The 23,327-nt window shown below is 34.5% G+C and overlaps 1 protein-coding gene across 2 annotated transcripts in view; it reads right to left on the bottom strand.

The window, feature by feature from the left end:
• The window catches only part of LOC149911331 (adenylate cyclase type 6), a 138,050-nt gene that overhangs the window by 1,573 nt on the left and 113,150 nt on the right, over positions 1 to 23,327 (bottom strand). For both annotated transcript variants that reach the window (XM_090105416.1, XM_090105407.1), the window contains 16 exons: positions 19,789 to 19,935; positions 19,305 to 19,463; positions 17,613 to 17,757; positions 13,884 to 13,981; positions 7,921 to 8,077; positions 5,591 to 5,688; positions 5,279 to 5,363; positions 4,775 to 4,891; positions 4,545 to 4,613; positions 3,839 to 3,999; positions 3,208 to 3,347; positions 2,741 to 2,850; positions 1,958 to 2,177; positions 1,156 to 1,287; positions 676 to 800; positions 171 to 326 (listed from right to left, as the gene is read on the bottom strand). In XM_090105416.1, coding sequence (XP_089961542.1) covers positions 171 to 326; positions 676 to 800; positions 1,156 to 1,287; positions 1,958 to 2,177; positions 2,741 to 2,850; positions 3,208 to 3,347; positions 3,839 to 3,999; positions 4,545 to 4,613; positions 4,775 to 4,891; positions 5,279 to 5,363; positions 5,591 to 5,688; positions 7,921 to 8,077; positions 13,884 to 13,981; positions 17,613 to 17,757; positions 19,305 to 19,463; positions 19,789 to 19,935 — 2,119 coding nt within the window. The remainder of the gene's footprint in view (positions 1 to 170; positions 327 to 675; positions 801 to 1,155; positions 1,288 to 1,957; positions 2,178 to 2,740; positions 2,851 to 3,207; positions 3,348 to 3,838; positions 4,000 to 4,544; positions 4,614 to 4,774; positions 4,892 to 5,278; positions 5,364 to 5,590; positions 5,689 to 7,920; positions 8,078 to 13,883; positions 13,982 to 17,612; positions 17,758 to 19,304; positions 19,464 to 19,788; positions 19,936 to 23,327) is intronic.

Genomic DNA, 23,327 nt, shown 5'->3' on the forward strand with positions numbered 1-23,327 from the left:
CATTCCAGTTTAGATACTATTCACCTAGAAAATTCTTCCTATATCATAGACAAACGTTGATGTTGAAAATATTTTGTTAGCAACGTCAATGTTTGAAATTTTTTTGGAAGCACGAAAACGTACTGTGAAAACGTTTTGTCAAAAAGTATTTTTTTTTAAACCAAACTCACCGCATACAAGTCATGCGTGCTGTTAATGATCGCCGTCTCCCCGATGCCGTCAAGGAAGAACGTCACCATGTTGCCCTTCCCCTTCACGTCGATAGTTCCCCTGCAGCGCAGCTTGTAGCCGCGCTTCGACAGTATGTCGTACACCTCTTGTGTCACCTACAGAACGTTCGCAACGCCACTATAATAAACGAGTGGCTGGACATTATGTAAATGGGCGGGGACTTTCGCTTTGCGGTAACATGGATGTTGGAGTGAGAGTGTAAGTAAGATTGTGGTACCACAATTGTCGCACAGCAGGGTGTTATGCTTTGGCATTGCAATGATAAACTTTAATGTTGGCTTCAGACTTAAGAGGGAAAATTTTCATTAGGCATTCAAAAACATCTAAAATTCTAATATAGCCAGATTAAGCTACAATCACATAAGTAGGTACTGAACACTTCAGTTTACTAGATGTTAACATCTCCAATAGAGATCCAATGACAGGCCTCTTATAAAAAATCACCTGGATATGATCAAGAAGTCCAGTGGAGTCCATCCTAGAGGCGACATTGACAGCATTTCCCCAAATGTCATACTGCGGCTTCCGAGCACCGATCACACCAGCCACCACGGGTCCAATATTGATCCCTGTAAGATGCCACTCTTGATGTCTATCCACATGTTACATTAAAACAATCGCAAAATGCAACTTTCGCAGTAATGCATATAACATTCGCAGAGGATAAATTCAATTTATTGACAACTGAATACACAAATTTTATGGTAAATTGCGTAAAATAAGAGAATTCAGCACCCGCGAGACAATAGTTCTCGAAAACCGCTAGCAAGAAAAAGAAACCGTTCAAGCAGCAATATAGAACCCACAGAGATCTTTATGAGAACTCTATGGGCTGTTTAAGCAGGAACTTCTTAAACAGCCCATAGAGATCACTAGCGGCTATCAAGTCCCGTTAACTTGCAGAACCAGCACATTGATACTTACCGATCCTGATACGGAACGTGTTGAACGAGTGCTCGTTGACGTACTGCAGCTGTTCGCGGAGCCGCAGCGCGTAGTCCGCCATCGCGGTCACGTGGCGGAACCCGCGCAAGTCACGGGTGGCGGCTGTGAGACCTGGTAGATGATGGTAGAAGATTTAGGGCCAATTTTTCAATGCTTGGATAAAACTTATCCGTCCAATAAATTATTACACGATAATATTAAAATGTCACGTAAACTGTCAAATACGGGCAATAAGAATACTTTTTAAAATGGTAGTTTTATACATTATTCGACGAATAAGTTTTATCCAAGCATTGAAAAATCGGCCCTTAGAGCATGTTAATTGTAGCTTTTATGCACAGATTAACTTTGGGGCATGTGAAATGGAAGTTTATAAGGAGTCCACGTTATTACTTTTATGTAGTAATAACGAGGAGCTGATATCGGCTAATGTGTTGATTCCTAGTGTAATTTTTGTCAACTTTTGTGCAAACATTACGCATTTAGAGATTGAGAATTAAATGATTTTCTTTGATTGATGCAATACGGTCTAACAATAGGACGTGTTAATTGACGTTTATGTGATTACGACTGGATCAGATTTGCTTTGAGTAGAAGAAGATTATTTATTACTTCCTCATAATTTATTATGGCTTGTGAACAACGTTGAATAGCCTCAAACTGATATTATAATGTTTAAAGTTGAGTAAATTTAAAAAATCTTAACAGCAGCTGAATTTTCCATGTTTTAAATAAATTTTCGAAGTAGATGAGTTAAAAAATTATAAGTTCGGAAACTTACCTGACGCCGCCATATACGTAGCACCCGTGCTCTTGATCTTCTCAATGTACTTGAACGGCTCCTCAGCCAGGATCTCATCAAAGTCAGCAATGATCTCGTTCAGAAGACGGAGGCATTCGACACCTTCGTTATTGCCCTCAAGTTCCACGTAGAATTCAGAGAAGTTCGGGATGGAGGCGAACATGACGCAGACGGACTCGCATTGCTCGTGGTATAGCTCCTGTAAGGTTATGGATTATTAGAAACTCGGCATTTCTTTCCGGTTTATGATTCAAAAACAAAAAGGTTGTGATGTCATTGTGAGAAGTTACTACGATCCGCCTACGATATAATACTACGATATAATCTTTATACATCCTCTGAAAATGCTTCGTATAATTGATTGAGCCAATAACAAGTTCACAAGGTTTAACGAAAGATTAAATAGAGACATATCTTCAAATTCAAGAACGAATTTGAAGATATGTCTTGCAATGTACCAACATAATATCAATAATTATAAATATCTATTTGTTTGTTAAAGAGGATTATTTGAATAGTCGGTATGCTATTATTTGTCGCTTTCAAAGAATACTTGTTCTTGAAAAGACAATCGATCTTTTTATAAAAAAGTGGTAAGCTTGATGAAGTGAAACGCACACAACATACGAAGCGAGTGTAAAGATTTCCAATCATTAATTAAAGAAAACAATAGTTCGTGATTTCATAAAGTCAAGCCAGCTATATCGACGTTTATTAAATTTCAAACTACACTCAAAACTTTATTATTGTTCTGGTACTTACGTCGAAGTTTTTATCGCTGCATAAGAAATGTTGGGCTACGTGTTCCGGCAGAATGTTCGCTAGCAACTTTCTGTTGTACGCCTCTAGATGTTCCATGTCTTCCTTCTCATCTGTATTGAAGACAGATGTTGTCAGCATTTGTGCAAAGTGTTTACACAAAATTAAAGTTTCAACCTTGTTCATTTAGTTATTTGTTTTGTAATATAAGTAATTACAGTAAAAACAAATTACAAACTATGCTCGACATAGATGAGTTCGAAGAGGAAAATATTCTTATTGTATCTCTAATTTAACATTAATAAGATAAAGTACGATTTCTTCCGGTAGGATAACAAATTCTTGTTAGTTAATGAGAATGAAAATGCATATTTGAAATGCTGAGCTGATTGTTTAATGTGATCTAACCTTTATTTGTTATCTATAGACAGAAAAACTTTAACTTATCTAATATTCCATACAAATCTCACCATTGGCCTGCAATTTCCAGATGAAGTCCAGCCGATAGGTGCTCTCAGTTTGCTGTGAGTGTAACAGCAAAGCGACAAGCGCACCGAGAGCCACTACAATGTTGGTCAAGTCCTGGTTCCAGTCCTCTGCGCATTTGTACCTAGAGAGAGAAAAATATTCTAGAGCCAACGTATCAATTTACTAAGTAATCCATTTAACCCATTGAGCCCCGAACGGCCAGATCCGACCGCGACACAATAGATTTTCTATTGTGTCTGTGATTCCGGGGCCTGATGATATTGGACCTTAACTAACGTAAGGTTACCAAAGGCTCTAAATTCATAATATTATTTGCAAAATTGCAATATATAAAAACTGATTTTTGATATTCATGATATCCACCCAAATACCATGAATATCACGAGTAAATATCATATACAAATCTTACGTAACGCGGATACTAATTTAAATAAATCATTATTTGTATAACTATTTCTAACACGGTCCCAATTATTTTACTCTTTTATTATATGCATTGCTACAGAAAAAAGAACGATTATCACTGGGTTACCTATAACTGTTATGGTAACACTTAAAAATTCTTATCAGACTTCCCTACTAGTACATATTTGTATAGAAATGATCACTCACTGGTTGTTATAGTAATGCTGCTGGTAGTAAATGAACTTCTGTACGGTGATGCCGATATACGTGAAGCTGATGATGACCAGGAGGATCGTCTTGAGCAGCGTGATGAGAACTTGGTGAACCGCGCAGAGGAACATCACCAGGAGAGTCAGTTGGAGGTAGTGCTAGTGGAAGATTTAGATTTAAATATCGTAAAGAAGGAAGATACAATTAATAGACTTATCTTAAAGGTAATCGATTTGTTACAGGTACTATTTCAAGTTAATAGTGCTGGGGCCTTAGACAAAGTAACAATTAAAAAACGATAACGAAGTTAGAAAAGGCAAAAATGTATGGGATTGACATACGCCGCGTTAGATCACGTGGTCTATCTAATGTCAATCCCATACATTTTTCCTTTTCTAACTTCGTTATCGTTTTTTAATTGTTACTTTGTCTACGGGCCCTGATGATGTAAGAATAAGATTTATACATCGTTAAGAAATTATAGAAGAGACTTTAAGTCACTGAAATTGTAATTATTATCATAGAGATGCAGAAGAAGTCACATATTGAAGTGAACATAGTATAATAATTATTATAGATGTAAAGACTATAAGTAAACAGGATTATTTCAAGTAAAATATACATTATCATATAAATTATTCTTTTAATATAGTTATGGAAAAGTAAGATTAAGGGAAAATAAGCAAATGTCCTTATCCCTTACCTCATTAATGCTTCGTGGACATTCATCGCCGGCGACGGGTTCTGATGGCTGAGATAGTAGGTGAATTCCCTGCAACGAGAAACATAATTTAAATAACATTATACTAGTAGATCTTAAGTAATTCATTTAAAAAATTGGGTCTTCTTTTAATAATTTGATTTGATTGAAATATTGTCATACAGTCTAAATAATATATATGGTTCGTATTCAAGGAATCATTTTCATCTTACCATAACGACTTCGATCTGTAGAGCGACTGCGCCAACAACAAGGAACGACATTAGTTGTGCAAGAGTTCGGTTGTTGTGGATACTAGCTGAGAATCTTTGCAGTTTCGGCGCCGTGTACTATAATGTTAAAATATAATGTAATTTTGAAAAAGAAGAACAACTGTTAACTACTGGTTTACTGCAGGATAAAAAAGATAGAAAAGTAACAGAAATCAAATGATACAAATTGACCACAACAGATACAACTTCCCGTAAGTGATATTCTAAATAGTTTATTAATTATTCAAATTTTAATGAACAACCATTACAATGTTTTGTTTCGTTTTAGAGATCTATTGCTTGTTACTCTACTTATTAATCGTAAATTAAACTAAAGTGAAGTATCAAACGTTGTAACAAAAGACAAATCATAATTAAAAATATTTTATCAATGTGATCATGTATCCAGGGTAAATACTAAATACCTAAATTAAATATAATGTGGAGTATTTTAAATTTACCAACCTTAAAATCGAGGCAGACCACGATATACGTCACACTCAAGACGATGGAAGCGCAGAGGAACATAGTGATGGCACACCCGATGGTTCTATAGATAACATACAAATTTAGAAATTTTAAGGAACAGGTCATTATCAATTAGTGAATAGTAAAAATTCGGTAAAGAGACGAGATTCAAACTATAGACTTTGAAAATGTCCCGTTTATAAAGCTTTTGAATATGTACTATCAAACTAAAAAATAATAAAAAAATGCCAATTGTTAAAAAGCTTCTTAATAAATACTATAAGTAGAAGAACAGTTTATAATACTCACATATCGTAGACCATTGTTTGGATGAAAACAATAGCGATGTACACGAGGATTGAGCAGAAGAAGTAGATTTTGAGCATTCTGTCTCTCTCCGCGTTGTACTGGAAACAAGAATTAATAACATTTATGAAACACATACTGAAACTTGTATTCTACTTGTGGGCGAAGTTAACCGAAGATGTAGCTAAATGTACTACGTGAAAATTAATGCAATTTTGACCTATTTTGTAATTTGTCTGAATTAACGTATCCCTTAGGCATATTATGATACGGTAAATTATATCTACTAGGCAGGTGAATGAAAGTTTTTTTTTTCAAGTTTATGGGAGTGTAGGCAAACGAGCATGTGGATCGCCTTGAGGTAAGCAATTCCACAACTCATAGGCATCTACAGACGTGTCCGAAGACGTGTTGCCGACTTTTTAAGGTGGAGGCAGACTCTCCTTTTAAATGCCTCGATATCATAGGCGCTTGGGAATATCGTTGGGAATAATAAAGTTCTTCCTTAATAACTCAGGCCCCGGAATCACAGACACAATAGAAAATCTATTGTGTCGTGGACCGATCGGGCCGTTCGGGGCTCAATGGGTTAACAAAAACTTACCCGCAAAGATCGTCTATAACATTTGGCTTGCTACCAATTAGTTTTGAATGAAACTTAAATGCTCAGTTAAACGTTTTCTAACCATTTAAAGCCAAATTATTAACCGCACAACATTAAATAGAGTTTCACTACAATTAGGTTTTATGTGCCAGATATTACAATTATTGTGTGTCAAAATAATTCATAAGTAAGATACCTAGTAACAATCTATAGCTATTTTAATATCTTTCTTGCTTATTATCAGTTCAACCAGATAAAAATCTTGCTACATTTAATAAACCTTGTTTTTAAAAGTTACCTAACATGTGTATTTTTCAACAAGCGAAGCCAGGGGAGGGGTAAAGTTAGTGCCAAGTTCATGTTATTACAACTCCACCTCGTTACAAGTTGGTATGAGACGCGGAGATTCATCTCAAAGTTTTTAAAAGGGATCCCACTTCATTTTTGTGTTCGGAACAAAATGGCAAATTTATTTTGGCAACTTTGGGCGTTGAGATGTAATAGATATGAGTTGAGTAGATAAAAATAGAATGTTTACATTCTACTCTAAAATATTGTTATGTACCTATACTTATAGATATAGAGTAAGTACCTAACCTTTAATATATTTGGAATGAGAGGTAAATAAAAATGCACAAGTCTTGCTTATAATTTACAATATTATCAAAAAAAAAGCCGATCAAATAATATCTACATCGATATCGATAAAAAAACTTAGAATTAAGTTAATTATCCACTATGTTACGGTTAAATAAAACATTTCACCTGTAAAATCCTATTAACAATTAAGCTATAACTTTAAATCTAGGCATAATTACTTTAAAACAGTCTACCAATCGGTATGCGTATGATGTGTTCCAACATTACCTACATTAGAGGCTTTTACGCGAATTTCCCAAGTGCCGCTTTAACTAGATTTCTAGAACACAGTGGCTGCCAACTGGCCCCTCTCCAATTAGCCCAGAGTAATTTGCAGCCTTCTTTGCATGAAATAAGTTAAAAAATTCACTATTGCAAGGACCCCCGGGAATGAATTAATCGCGCGAATTAAGTAACATTGTTTTAAATTTAAATGTAATTGCGAGTTGAGATAATTTAGTACCTACTGAACTAGTAGAAATATAAATTTAACGAATCTTGCGATTATTTTTTTCGAACATTTACATGAATTTTTTTTGTGTGACATAAAAATGTAATGCATTAAAGAGGGAACTGAATAGATACAACAAAAATCTGAAGCGTAAAATATAATCGAAAAAGTATAAAAGATGAGTAATACAAAAGCTTTAAATTTTTTTCGTTGTGTTTATTTACCGAAGGCCATTTCTTTTACAATAAAAAATTGTCTCTGTATACAGAATCAGTTTTAATTAGGTACTTTTCATTGCTATTGTACTATTAATTAATGAAAACACTAACATATACATACTAGTTTTTTAAGATTTTGAAACATTATAACTACTGTAAAATTAAACATCGATGGCATTTTTAGGCGACGTTTTTACAATAGTAGTTTTAACGAACAGTTTAAGAAAAGGTTACATAACTTTTTTATACCTACTGAAATTCTCAAAAAAGATGCAGATAATAATTCACGATATCTCTAGGCAAAGAAGGAAGAAGATCACCTAATACTAAAATAAATTTACATGCTTTGGTCGTTGTATTCCTGCTCCGTAGAAAAATCAAGAAGAACCTAATTTACCTATTAACCTTATCTATAAATTACCTTTTTCTCCAGTTTGCTATCTCGGAAGGTGAGTGTGAACGGCTTGCAGTGTTCCGTCCTCAGGCGATCTATGGAGCGGGCGTCTATAGCTTTCATGAGGTATTCGTTGACCTCATCTTCTGGCTTCTTGTTTTCATTGCTGGCATCGACACCGATCCTGAACATAGGTATATTATTTCAATTTTTTTCAAGGCGTAGCATATTAAGGGGCAGTTGGGGTATCTGATGTTAAGTGGTTGCCACCGTCCATAAACACCTATAACCCTATAACCTTTGCTGGCCTTTTAATGACGAATACGCTATTTCCCTGAAGGCCCCAATGTCATAGTTATTTCTATAGTTATAACATCATAGCTAGATCATTCCAAAGCTTTACCTTACGCGAAAGGGTTTAAGAATAAATTCCATACACATTACAGTGATTGTTTATAATTTATATTACGTATATTGCTTTTAAAATAAGCTATTGTTTGTATCGACCCCGTTCGGTTGAAAGCCGTCCCCAAGGAACGTCATGTTTCTGTAACGTTAACTGTGTCTAGCTAACTTCCGCTCGCTATCGCTGCTAATTTGTCTGTGTCTTAATATCTTATTATATTATTATACTAATAATTAATAGAAAGTACTTCTTATATTATTTATATATTTATATATATTATAAAGGCGAAAGTTTGTAAGGATGTATGGATGTATGGATGTATGGATGTTTGTTACTCTTTCGCGTAAAAACTACTGAACCGATTACAATGAAATTTAGCACACTTATAGAGGGTAACTTGGATTAACACATAGGATAGTTTTTATCCCGAAAATCCCACGGGAACGGGAACTATGCGGCTTTTCCTTTGCAAACGCGGGCGAAGCCGCGGGCGGAAATCTAGTATTATTTATGTAACAAACAAAGTCAGGTAGTTTGATGGTATGGAAGATATTATGGGAAAACTTTGTTCGTATTATACTTTTTCAAAGAACAAGTAGTATAGACAGAGAGTCCTAGAATTGGACATTACTAAAACATATTACATATTTCAATTAATTATAAGAAAATACCTCTTTATGTGTTTGATATATTCAAAGTTCATAATACATTTTGCACACAATTCCGGGAGCGTTTATAAATTTCAATTAAGCTCCCGCTCATTACAATGCCACGTTTCTACTTTTCGGCAAAATTAAATAATGGCGCAATTTAATAGAAATAATAGGAAATATTCTGTTTGAAATGGAAGGAAATTTATCATATTTTCGTTATATTCCATGCATAATAATAATGTTTTGAAAGGATCAAACAAAACACAATACCTATTACTCTCTCATTGTATATCTGTAATATCTTTCTTGGAATATTTATACTTATGTTAAAAAGAGAATATCAGCTGTCCGTTTGTTTTGCTATCAATATTAACAACAAGAGCTATTTGGATGAAGTTTGGAATGGAAATAGGGCAAGAATCAGGGTCAAACATAGGCTACAAAACAAATTCGGGGCAGAGCAATTTTTCAAATAATTCCTATAAATTGAGGACACAAAACTTGTCACAAGTCATCAAACCAATGTTGTTTCACGTCTCCCACAGTTCCGGGAACAAATTTTCAATTACAAAAGGCCGTTGGAAAATTGATTAATTCGGACGTAGTACAATCAATTTAAAAAATTGACGTCTTCCGGGAGTTTCGCACAATCCCCTTTGAGGGACGAACGGTAAACAATCAACATCGCTTTTCGTCAGCTTTTAAATTTATTTTTACCTCTTTTTATACATTTTATGCTCTATCTGACAATGTATTAATTAACTTTTAAATTTATTTTTCGTTGTATTTTTTGGTTATTTCGCTTAAATGTTTATAAAGATTTAATTCAATATAGAACGCTATTTTGTTTGCTTATAATATTATATTCGTAAGAAAACTGTACACAGAAGTAAGACGTTTATAAAATCGTTTCATCAGTAAACTATAGTCTTCATCGCTTCATCATGATTTTTTCGTAGATACCTATAGTCTTCTTAATTTACCTACATAATCACTGTATGACACATAGTATATTAGTAAATATACTTAAGGGAAGAGAAAAGACTAAATTAATATGTGTTAAATTAATTCAAACAGTTTCCCATTCTTTTAATGCAATATAGTTAAAGAGCAAAAGAGACGAAGCGTTGCAAACTAGAAGGAACAAGTCTTGTTATGGCTAAACCACAGTATTACAATATCTATACAGTACGGAAACGAATGTACTTGTGCAGAGAAACGGGGGTCGGGCGACGCGGGCCGCGTAAGGCAAACACGCTTAGTTTGCCTTACCTAGCGCGAAAGGACGACGCAGTCGTATTTTTTGTGTAATAATTTTATTATACATAGGTACTTACATATTCTATTATGGCGCGCACAAACTGTTCCGTTTACGGATATAAATCTACATTGAAATCCCAGAAGGAAACAATATTTCAGAAAGATTGTATTAATTGTATCTGTTGAATTAAAAAGCTATGTATATGTTGTCCTCATTATTTTCTAATCATATTATATATATATACAATTAAGAACATCCAAAAATAAAGTGTCCACGTAAATTATATTTAGCAGTTATCTGTAATTATATATTTATGATGAACAAATAATTACATCAGATTTAATAATCGCAATTATTTTAAATGTACATATGAATAAATGATTTCATCATAATATTAATAATCACAATTGTTTTATTTCCCATTTGTTGTAACCCTAGCGTATTTTCGTGTGGCAGCGTAAGTACCTACGCTGGCGGCGGCATCGCGCGACATCAAAGGCGTTTCCTTACTGTAGGAAATAATATTGTAATACTGTGGCTAAACATCGTAGAATTGAAATTAGATCGCTCGAAAACTTTGTAAGGACGGCGACAAACATAAGCGAGCGGAGTGCAGTTTCCAAGCTAAAAGCTGTGTGTACACTATAATATTATGTACCTAGTGGCTAGTTTAGTAATTGTTTAGTACTCAAAATATTGTAGACCTTATTATATTTTAATGACTTGTATACATCGATATTTGTTGAAAGAAAGAAAGAAGAAAGAAAAAAACATTTATTTCTAGATTATATATGTTGGCTTTTTAGGGATTGTAAAAGACTGACAAAGTTTTAAGATTGTAGTTCTACAAATTATGATTAGAATTCTAGACCCTTTTAAAGAATAAAAATCTATAAGTAAAATCATGAAACTCACTTTGACACTGATTTAATAAGTTTTGAATAAAAACCAATTTTGTACATAAAAGAAAATCGCGTCTTTTTATTAAACACACAACGGTTTTCTTATTACTTTTTAAATGTTGTTACCATCCGAACTCCGTTTCGCCTATACTATATTATTTGTCATCTCCTTGACCTTGTTATGCAAAATCAATATTTAAACCCAAAGTAAATTTACGGCGATTTGAAAAACCTTTGTAATATTGATACTACAATGAATTTTCATTTGCGTCAACATTCGAACCATCGCGATCGTGAATACTCATCCTTAAATTTATCTTCACCATTCAGAATAAATTCGCTGTAATTTCTACGATTCAGAACATTTTGAAGGGAAATAATTAATTTGATTTTAAAATATAGACATTTTGTCAAATGTCGTAGCATAATACGGGTTCGTTTTGAGGTATTTGAGAAGCATTCAAAGGAGTAAATTTATGCCGTCGCGATTCAAAAGCAGTTTTGCGCAGAAATATATCTATTTTTATGGTAGGTGAATTGTTTATTGTAATTTGTAAGTACATAAATTTTAAGTTTCTTTCAATATTTGTTAGTTTAGTTGATGACTGCACTACTTTTATTTTTTAGGATACAAAATATGTTTTATGTCGCTATATTTCAATTCTGAATAGTTTAATTTAAAATCATAATATAACCATTTTATAGAGTTGCGACTATCAAACAAATTTTTATGTAGCTTTCGTTCTTATTTTGGAAGAGATTAAATTTACTTATTTATCAACAGTATATCGCCAGTCTTCAAATTCCCTTTGATTGTACTATTTAATTATTATCTGATACTTTTTTTTATCAAAAAATTGAAACCGAATGTTCATTAAAAATAACTTTCGTTACAACTCAACCTCTGCCAACTCTAATTAAAAACAATTTAAAGCAGGGGTATTTATAAATTACAGAAACAATTCCAGCGTGATATATTCGCAAACAATGGCGCATATTTTTCAAGAAAAATAAAACTTTTTACGAACGATTCTCATTCAAACAAGTGGTCCTGGAACAAATATTCATTAGTGTTCCTTTGAAATTGCCATTTGACCATTGCTTGGTCAATGTTTTTGTTCGCTACATTTCTATTGAGCTGTGGCAATGAAAGCGATGCAATAGTATTGTTTAAAATAACTTTATGAAGGAAAAGTGATTAATAAAAAGCTATAGATGTTATGTAAGGGTTTCATGGCTGCACTATATAGCTCTCTGATTGTTTTCAACCTGTTCAATTGTTTAGGGTTAGGTTAGTTTAGGGTTAAACGGCATTTGGTGGAGGGCCTGGAAACGGGCAAGTGGCGGAGGGGCTGGAAACGGGCAACTGCTGGGCGGGACATGCGGAAGATTGCGAATGTGTACCCGCATCCCGTCTAAAGCAGCGCGCTGGTACACGGTGGGGTTTTAGTCGGTAGGAATCCGACATAACCCACGGCTCCTTCCCCGGGAGCCGTGGGTATCTTAGGCAAGATTTCCCCACTTGAAAAAAAAAAGGGTTATACGACATATTTATCGAAAGTTTTTAGTTGTTAGTTTAGGGGTTTAGGGTTAGTGTAAAGGGTTTAAGGGTTAAACGAGATATTTATCGAAATCGGCGGTAGCCAATCTTAACGTAGTCTTGACAATCTCTTTTTTAATTCCGCAAGGCATATAACAATGTACAAGTATAAACCAACATAAAAAGTACAAAAGCTCCTAATTCGAGTCCAATGGGACGAATGATCCGACAAGACCACAGAGAGATCAGGCGCAGGATTTACAGCTTTACTTCCTTGACAACGGCTTGATGAGAAGCCTCCGCCTTATACACAATCAACTATTATTGAATGATTTTTATGTACTTTTTTAGTTGACTGCATTTTCGTTGGGATATAAGTTATGGGATTGCATCAGTCACTAATTAGGCTAAAATATTAGATATATTGTGTTGTGAAGATCTTTTGTAAAAAAAATACAGTATTTATTATTTTAAAGTTGCCATTTTAATTCGGTTTTGGCTATTTAAATATTAATGCTGTATTTTACCCAAATATAATTTATTCTATTCGCGATCAAACATTTCCAATACAACAGCTTATAAAACCAGAAAACGTCGGTTAGCTTTTATTTTGATTGGCTCCATGTTCCGTTGATATATTCGTTTTAATATACAGCGCTGAAGGCAAATTTGAATACCTTTGAGCACCAGCTCTCGATAGGTACAGGTACTAAACACCAGGCAGGTAAACCTTGGTTTGACTTACATAAATTATTCTAACTCTTTGGTCAGATAGTCAATGCCGTGCTGGATAAAGAGCTATAAGGTTGTGTATGTAAATAAAGCGATGAGCGAAATGGACATATTACATTAACGTTATTTAAAAGCTATATCTCACATATTACGTCTTGAGCATTGTTTTAGTATTTAATTATGTTATATTGATATTAACATTTACCTCTATATTATAGACTTTTATTCCACATTTATATTTTGTATGCTGGTAAAGGGTAAGAATTTAGAGTTCATATACGCAATGATTTCGTATAAACTTTATGAAAAAGCTTGATAAGATATTAAGATAAAATTATACCATGATAACAAATACATATACTTAATATTATAATTTTTAATGCTGGCGTATCTCCACTCTGCCCGATATCCATAATACAAGAACTAAGTAAGTAACACATCCTAATTCTAAATCTGTCAACCGCACAAATCGAACTGCTGACGTCACAATACTCACTTCGACGAGTGTTTCCCGTGCTGCGAGCCGTGTCCCATCACCCGCATCTCCTTTGAGATGTTGCCGTTTAGCGAGAAGTTGTGCTGCGGCTTCTTATCCTGGGTACAAGAGTTTATCGATTAAATACAGATAATATTATAATACTAATACATATTAGGTATAAATGGTTCTGAGGACGGATGGTTGTTTGTTACTTAAAAAAAACTACTGAACTGATTACAATGAAATTTGATATGCAGCTGAAGACCCGAAGACTTAAGCTACTTTTTATCCCTTTTTTTGAAGCCGCGGGCGGAATTCTAGTATACTATACTCTATTTTATACCAGGTGTACACTATTGTATGCAGTAGTGATAAAGGGATTGAAATGTAGTGTACAATTACTCTATTTTATACCAGGTGTACACTATTGTATGCAGTAGTGATAAAGGGATTGAAATGTAGGTTATGCATGGTTTAAAATTTTCCAATCGAGAATCCAGCTAAATACTCAAACAAATCTATATCAAAGTGAAACATTTTTTTAATTCGACTAGAATTCTTTTAGTGATTTTTTTATCAACCAGAGAAGAAATCCAGCCAACAAGAAACTGATGCAAATTTTGGTATGACTTCGAGCGCTTGATTTGAATGATGTAGGTCATATCAAGAGGATAAACAGCTTATACACAAACAATAATAACTGCTATGGCCGTTTATAAGTCACGTTCTGTCACTCTCACACAAAACATCTTACTTGCTCTTCTACACAAGTCGGGCAATTACCTGACTATATGTATGTATGTATTGGAGCATATACAAAGTATCAATAAATGTAAAAACAATCTTAGCATATACGTTGTAAATTACAGGCATTTTTCGAGGGCGTCAATAGCAAATCAATTCCACGTGGAATCCGTTAAGAGATTGCTTACGTATCATTTACTGGGAACACAATACTATAAACTATGTGCGGAACGCTTCAATGAGAAGCTAAATTACAATTGGATGTACCTTTGGGTGTGAAGTGATTTTATGCCCGTGTAAGCTTGTTATTAATCTGTGTTTAGCATTTGTGGTAGTATTTTTATGGGATTGCGTTCAAATGTATAGGTAGACATTAAAACGCAAGATATTATGTAGGTAGGTATACGCAAGGAAATCATGAGTTCATGTAGAAATGATACAAAAAATTCTGTTTATAAAGTTGTCTTTGAGATATGTCTAGCATGAAACCCTAACTCTTCGTCTTTAAGTTTTTTCTCCAAATATTGGGAAAATATATTTATAAAATGTACTTAAACTTTTGTAATAATATTATTTAAGCACACAAATCATTTGAATTGGAAGAAATAAAACCATAATAATGCAAACTTATCAATGTTTAAAACGGAATAGAACAAAAAGTTTCATCGTTCCTTATTAGTTACCTACCTATCGTGTAATTCAATCTTCATTTCTCAGGAAATTGAACAAGCACGTTATACCATTATGTGGCAAAAAACGCTAGAAGTAATATTTCTCGATTTCTCTATTACAGTATCGATAAAAAAATAATAAAAAATAAAACAGAATCACGGCGTAAGTAGAAACTGAATGTTGATTCGCGGTCCGTATGTATACATTATTTATGACTCCTTATACCTTTCATAAGAATTTTCAAGATCAATCCATTGTACTTGCGTTATATTCGTTGACATTTATCGTGTATTCAGTTATTCAGCGAATGTCGAGTTTCCTCCGCAAATATCCTGCATAATAAGTTCACGAGGAATTCTCAAATGAGCACCAATTTGTAATGCTTAACAGAAAAATACAAGTTTGTGGATTTTGCGCTTTACAAAGGAATATCATATTATTTTCTCCGTTGGAAAAATAAGTAAACAACGACGTCGAGCATCGTGAGACAACAAGGGGCTTAAATGGCATATTATCTTGGCTTGACATTGTAAATCTTCAATTTCTATCCGCCTGCAACCGTTTGCCGCTCGGACGATACGATATTTTTCCAGGAAGTGAGGCTCGAAGGAAATAACCCTGATAATGTTACACTTACAGTTTTTTCAGTTTAATATTTTTATTTATTTTATCGAAATGCTCTATTGTATATAAGCTATCTATTGTATTTATTATGTCTGCATTTCTCAGTTTATGATTGTTTGGCGTAATCATGTTTCAGGTCATTTTTAGGCAATGTTTTGAAAATTTATTATTAATAAATTATACAGATTCACAAGATTATAACTTTAATATTAAACGCCAGATTATCCTAGTTAGATCTCATTTCCAATTCGTGTGAATATCCACGAACACATAAATACCCAACATTATATTAGAATCAAAAACGCGTCAACCTTTCTTACTTCTGTCCAACAATGTATTCAGAATAGGCATGCGAGACTATAATATGAATAACCCGCGTAAAGCAGTTCACAGTAACTCGGTGTGAACGTGCGGTTAGTTGCAAACCACACCGTACTGTTAACAACAAATATCCATTTACTCAATAAAATTGCTAATAAACCCGCTTGAAAATAAAAATTGTTATTTGTATAGGTTTATTGTAAAATGCTCATGAATTATGTATTGTCACTGATTCTTGATGAGTGTACAAAGTTTGGATTCCATCTGTCCGTTTAAAGTGGGTCAAATCGACTCTAAAGGAGTCGGTTACCCCTGAACATACAGGTGAAGCTAAAATATGTGTGTTAAAAAGTGAAACATTTTCAAAGCTCTCTTTTAAATATATTTAATACGATCATCTACAAATATTCGTGTGCAAATAAATACTGAAAATGGCATCGATTTTAACGAGCGATTAAAGTAGAAAGTGTATAGAGGTGGTTTTAAAGCTTGCAATGAATGCGGAATATTAATAAATACACTAATTGATGCCGACGGCCAATGAAGTATGAAAATTTAAACTTTAACGCATTAATGATTCAATAGATACTTTTTAAGATAGTACCTTCTGCTGTTAAAATTAAAATTATTCTGAAAGAAAACAACTCATAGATAGCTTTCGAACAAAAGGTTAAATAACTATTCCAAGAGACTATTATTGATGATAATAATTAATCTACTAAACAACATCGTATGATATTCGCTCGTGTAAACAGAGACAATAAAAAACGCGAAAGTTTTCGAGGGTTAAAAGAATTTTGCTGGAGCTTTACGGAAAATATTTGAAAAGAAGCAAAAAAAAAAGGTATAAGAGGAAGAGAAGCATGGTTTTGATAATTGAGATTTAACATTATAATTGCAACATTATTTACAATCAGTTTCATTATTTTGGATGCTTTTAAACGGTTATTATTGTTATGGAATATCAAGGAGCTTTGTATATTACACAAAAGTAAAACCAACTTTTGTGTACTAAACCAAGTTAAAACAGATTGGACTATGAGGCGGCATACGTACCTATACCGTGACGACGTCTCAGGGACTAACAAACTATCCTTTTCTATTCTTTCTTGTTATAGAATTTTGATTATATACAACACACAGATCTTTATCAAATTCGACTCACCTTTCAGTGATTTTAAGTAAATACAAAAAAGAAACTTGAGAGGGGAAACTCGGATGGAACGAAGTTACACAAATAACTACCTAGCTTTCTTTCTATGAGAGAGAGACAGACAGAGACACACGCGCACGCCGCACGGTTTACAATTATAGCAAAAAGTTTCCAATTACATATAGCCCCCTTCCGTAACGCGCGATAAGGAACTTTGTTCCAAAAATACTCACAACACGGCTGGTGTCATCAGGCACGATCAGGTATGTCTCAATATTGTGGTCCTTCAGGTAGGCGTTCCTCTGGCCGCCATTCCCTGGCTCCACTTTGTAGTCGTCGCCGAGGCACGCCAGCGTCTCCTTGGTGATGTGGACACGTCTGTTGAACATAAGTTTAAATAAATATCTGTTTTTATAATAAAGGCTTTTTTTACAGCCTTCTGATTTATTGAAGTGAAAGAATTTTTCTTTAGACGCGTTGAGAGTAAAATATCAACGTCCCGTCATGGCAATACCATCATGTCATGGAGTAAGGCGACGATTTTGGTAGTATATTTTAATCTAACCTATATATTATATAAATAATCTAATCTAAGTTTCACTTCTGACATGTGTGCTCTACACACATGCTCTTTTTTATAAGCAAAATAATATCTGTAGTAATACACGAATTTCGATTTTGAGGGCTCGGCTTCACACATTCCCGATTTCTCTCTGTTTAGTCTGTGTCTGTCAGTTGAAATAATTTATAATGAGTGAAAACTCAGGAACGTAGTAATAATAGGCTATCAAGAGCATTATCGGCAAGCTGTGAAACCGAACCCCAGTGTGTTGTGCTAAAAACTTTAGTTAACTATTACAAACTACTAATATACGTGTTAGAGCTGGATAAAATTTTGCTCATAAATTGTTAGTGGAACTGAAGTATTCCCCGGTAAATAAGCCACAAAACAATAGACAGACTTATTCAAACGCTCTAAATGGCTCTAACTTTTTCAATTAACATTTAAACATTAAAAATAAGTAGGTATCATTAAAAGAGCTTTCACAATACACAAAATCATGAAATGTTTTTATTTTTTTATAAAAGACCTTAAAATGAGCTATAATTCTTCCATTTATAATATCACAAAATTTTCCATAGATGTTAAGATATTTGATGCAATAACAAATATCCCTAGACTTTGTTGATGTGTGTATGTCATAATAAGAATCATTTTAAGAGATTCATAAATATCCCATAATATGACATAATTTTAAAATACTAGTTCTAACAGCAAAAAGCTATTTTCACTTCCCAATTCAGCAGTCGAATATGGAAAATTGGAACGGCCATTCATCGCAACATGCCATTAGATAAGCCGATTTGCAGCATTATAGGGTCATCTGTCCCCTTTATAACCTAGATATTATGCGATAGTACGAAATGAAGCCAGTTAGAGTTAGTACTTTAAATTCGATTGAATATTTCTTGTTTAATATGTTAATAATTCTCTGCTAAAACTAGAAGTATCATTGGGTGAAACATGAGAAAGAAAAATTATTATTTATTATGAATCCTTATGAGAACGATTTTTTGAAAAAAAAAGTACAATAAATGTATTCATGTAATTCGCGAACGTGACGTCATTGGACCACACGTCGAACTGCCACTTGCGCAAGCCGAGCACGACACAGTGCACGAGCCCGGTATGGTCCCCACACACATGTTCAAATTGCATAAATACTATACTAGATCTATACTAGTCTACGTACCCAGCTACGCCTCCACTCTCCATGTAATTGGCGAGCGTGACGTCATTGGACCACACGTCGAACTGCCACTTGCGCAAGCCGAGCACGACACAGTGCACGAGCCCGGTATGGTCCCCACACACATGTTCAAATTGCATAAATACTATACTAGATCTATACTAGTCTACGTACCCAGCTACGCCTCCACTCTCCATGTAATTGGCGAGCGTGACGTCATTGGACCACACGTCGAACTGCCACTTGCGCAAGCCGAGCACGACGCAGTGCACGCGCCCGGTGTGGATGCCAACGCGCATGTTCACGTTCACCGCCATCACTTCGCGGACAAGCCTGGTGAAGTAAATGTATGTAAGTATAGAGTACGCTACGCAGTACGCTACGTTCAACGTTGCAAGAATGTTGCGATATTATCTACTATGACTGGATAAGCAGCTGTGATCTACGAACAAAAATATGTACACTATGTACAATTCATTTATTGCATTGCATTTGCTGAAACTCTAACTCTGAACTTGTAGTGTAGGTAACTAAAGAAATATACGTTAATTCCGTTAACTCTATCACACTTGTTTGATAGAGACGAATTGTTTTTAAAACACATTTTTTCAGCTAGTAAACTAGTAAACTCAAAAAAAGCCAATCCCAAGCTACTTACGCGATGGCATCAATCATGTCCAGGCCCATTTCAACGCAGCACTTGGCGTGGTCGTCACGCGCCTCCGGCAGCCCCGACACGCAGTAGTAGCAGTCGCCGAGCAGCTTAATGCGCAAGCAGTGGTGTTCGGCTGCTAGCCGGTCGAAACTGGGGGAGGGTAGTTAGAAAAATATTCTTAACCGTTTGCTATATCGTTTGTGAAAGTCCGGTCGAAACAGGGAGAGGGTACCTAGTTAGAAATATATCCTTTATCCTTTGATATATTAATAGTAAAAATTTCGCGGCTAGCCGGTTGAAACTAAGGGAGGGTAGTAAGAAATTTATCCTTTGCTATCCATAGTAGCAGTGGTGGCTCAATGGTGAGGACTTTGAACTTCAAGTCGATAAGTCGGGGATTCGAGACCAGCGAGCAGAAAAATAAATTTATTTCAAAATGATTTATCTGCACATTTTGATAACATTGAACACGGAGAAGAAAAAAAGTTCGATGAAATGTGATATCTGTCTTATGCCTGAACTTCCATAGGTGGCCCGTGTTCCAGCAGTGGGAACGTAAGGGCTGATGATATTGATAATAACCTTAGAAGCTAGGCGGCTAGCCAGTCAAAACTAGGAGAGGGTAGTTAGAAATTTACCATTTGCTATATCCTTGGTAAATTGTAATAAATTATTCAGAAATAACAACTTAAAACATTGCTTATGGTCGTATTTTATTTAAATTAGTACTGTTCAAGCACGTTCTATGCTCATACATTAGTTGGAGATTAAAAAAAAGCATTACTAAGAGTAATGTACACGGCAATTTAAAATTTCTAATCTTACTTTTATTTCACAGTTAAAAATAACGAATAGTTTCGTAAAATTTAAAAAAAAACTTAGGTTAAAAAAGCTTCAAAATCTTTCTCAGTTAACAGGCAGGTCGAACGTAAATAATTAAACAATAGCTTCATTATTCGTTCAAATAATTAGATAGTTTCATGTAAATTAAAGTATCTAATAGTAAAATAAAACTATTCTATAACATCTCACTTGATAAGCTCTTGATAAGATGACAGTGGTCTGTGGTAGGTAGAAAATTCCTCCGAAACGGCTTGACGGATTCTCATGAAATTTGGTGTGCCTATTGGGTAGATCTGAGAATCGGCCAACATCTATTTTTCATACCCCTAAAGTATGAGTAAGGGAGAACAACGTTTGCTGGGACAGCAATTATCCTATATAATTTATGCACATAGTAGTGAAGTCCCATGTCCCCTAGTGGGGTAAGGGGCAGATGCATTGTGCATACATCTGTTACACTGATCGATTTTCTTTAGGCACAAGTAGGTGATAACTGATAAGTCTTCTATGTCCTGCCAGACCGAGACTTATTTTCTTCATCGCCACCGGGAATCGAACCCAGGACCCCTCGGTTCTACGCTCACGCGTCAACCACTGTACTAAGGAGGCGGTCAATGCTTAGAAATAATTTATGCACAGACTCCTACTTTATTATTTCTAGTTGAACCATTGTTCTGTTATTTATTCTGTCAACTCTCCGGCTGACAGACGCTTGTGGTTAAGCACTTGACAGACAAATTACTACACTGGCCCGATCACAAATGTTAATCAACTAGCAGCCATTGATTGTGGTGGTTTAGTAAACAATTAATTGGCTATTATCGCATGTCAATTGAAGTGTCGGGAGTATAATTAAATTTTAGCTTTCAATTTTCCTAAAAGTAGAGAGCCCAATATGGCTTCTTTGTATAGTACTCTGCTTGGGGGGACTTTGAGCTATCAATTTTGTAAATTGTCTGTTTATTTCTTAGGACTTAGACTAAATGAACATTCTTTCTTTCTCTCTAATATTTTCGGAACACCACAGACACCGGAGTAACATGTATCTCGTTATTATGTACATTATAAAATATGTCTCTACACAAGCTTTAATCAAAAACGTAATTATTATAATAACAATTTAAACGCCTTCAAAAATAATTAATATACAAAGTCTTTACAATTATTTCTTCCATTATTAATATTCATAACGCCGACCAATTACGAGCATTAAAGAAAGTCATACAAAAGAAAAAACTTTCAGCTTTTACATAATTCCTTAGAGCAATGTAATTTTTAATTGTAACCAGATGGCAATAAAACCGTGGTTATGTCTTAAGTTAATTTTAACCCGGAGTTTATGGTTTAATAATGTGACGAATAAAGCGGACAAGCCGTAACTTAGCAGGGTTTGTGTTGGCTCTTATGAAAAGTTCGGACTTAATTTGTCGGTCATCGACCCTCAACTTACTGTCTTCTTCAATTATATTATCTTTATTTAACTAGTATTTCTTCCTATCGGTTTAAGAGAATCGTATAAACCTGAATGAAACTTGGTAAACTTTCTTGAAAATTCTGATTTCAGTACCTAACTAAAAGCTTATACTACTGCGTCCTATTATTAGCTACCTTATCCGAACAGCTCTTACAATAAGACACAAGTAGTATTAGAACACATTAATACCTACATTCTGCAAGTCATGTTCGAAGCAATTCAAATGCTAATGCCATACAGGGTTGAAACTTTGTCAAGAATCTTATCAAATATCTCTGCCATTTCCAATATAATTCTCAATATGTATTCAGCCCTGATGTCTTATGCATGCTCAGAGTCAAATGTGCAGTCGTAACCCCTATATTCGATACTAATAGCTCTCATCGCGTATTAAGAAATAGTTCCAATATCGACACTTTACAAGTCGTGCCATCAGACATATGTAGACGTTTCCTTTTCACGTACCATTTCATATTAACTTAATCTTCTTAGCTGTGATTGTTGATATATTGCACGAAGAAAATATGTTATATCGAGCTGTGCCCGGTGGTTTTACCCGCATTGCTCCGCTCATGTTGAGTTAATATATATAGCCTTATAGCCTTCTTCGATAAATAGGCTATCTAACTCAGAAAGATTTTTACAAACCAGACCAGTAGTTCAAGAGATTATCGCATTCAAATAAACAAACAAACTCTTCAGCTTTATAAAACTTATTAGTATAGATAATCAGAAGATTTGTGATGTTCCTTTTTGTGTTAGAGAAGTGACACACATTCAATTTAATCTACAGCTATTTAAGTATTGGCCACTCTTTCATTGTACAAAGAGATTTTTATCAGTGTCTATTAGAGAAACTATCTTTTTACATTTAAAAGCCTACCTCCATCACTGATGGCAACAAAAATGATAAGAAAACCGAAATGAGAGAGGTGTTAACAATGAAAGCGTTTAAAGTGAGCCATTAAGAGGCAATTTGTCACCGCGCTCACTCGGTACCTTGCGATGTTTTACATTTTATGTAATACATTGCTTGCCACATAGGACAAAGTTGCCATGTCGTTGTTATTTAAAAAGCAATGTACTTCATGCCTGATCAGATTCGCAGTATCGCAGACGTTTGTTAACATCAGGGGATGTCATTAGTCAAACGTAAAAAAACGGTGCACTAAAGGCAATAAGAGGTCGAAAAAACATTTAAAATAATACGTCCTATTGTTATGCC

Source organism: Colias eurytheme, chromosome 1 (assembly GCF_061535395.1).
Source record: "Colias eurytheme isolate Ceu_HAF_F1 chromosome 1, ilColEury1 Martin Lab GWU primary, whole genome shotgun sequence".
Taxonomy (NCBI): domain Eukaryota; kingdom Metazoa; phylum Arthropoda; class Insecta; order Lepidoptera; family Pieridae; genus Colias; species Colias eurytheme.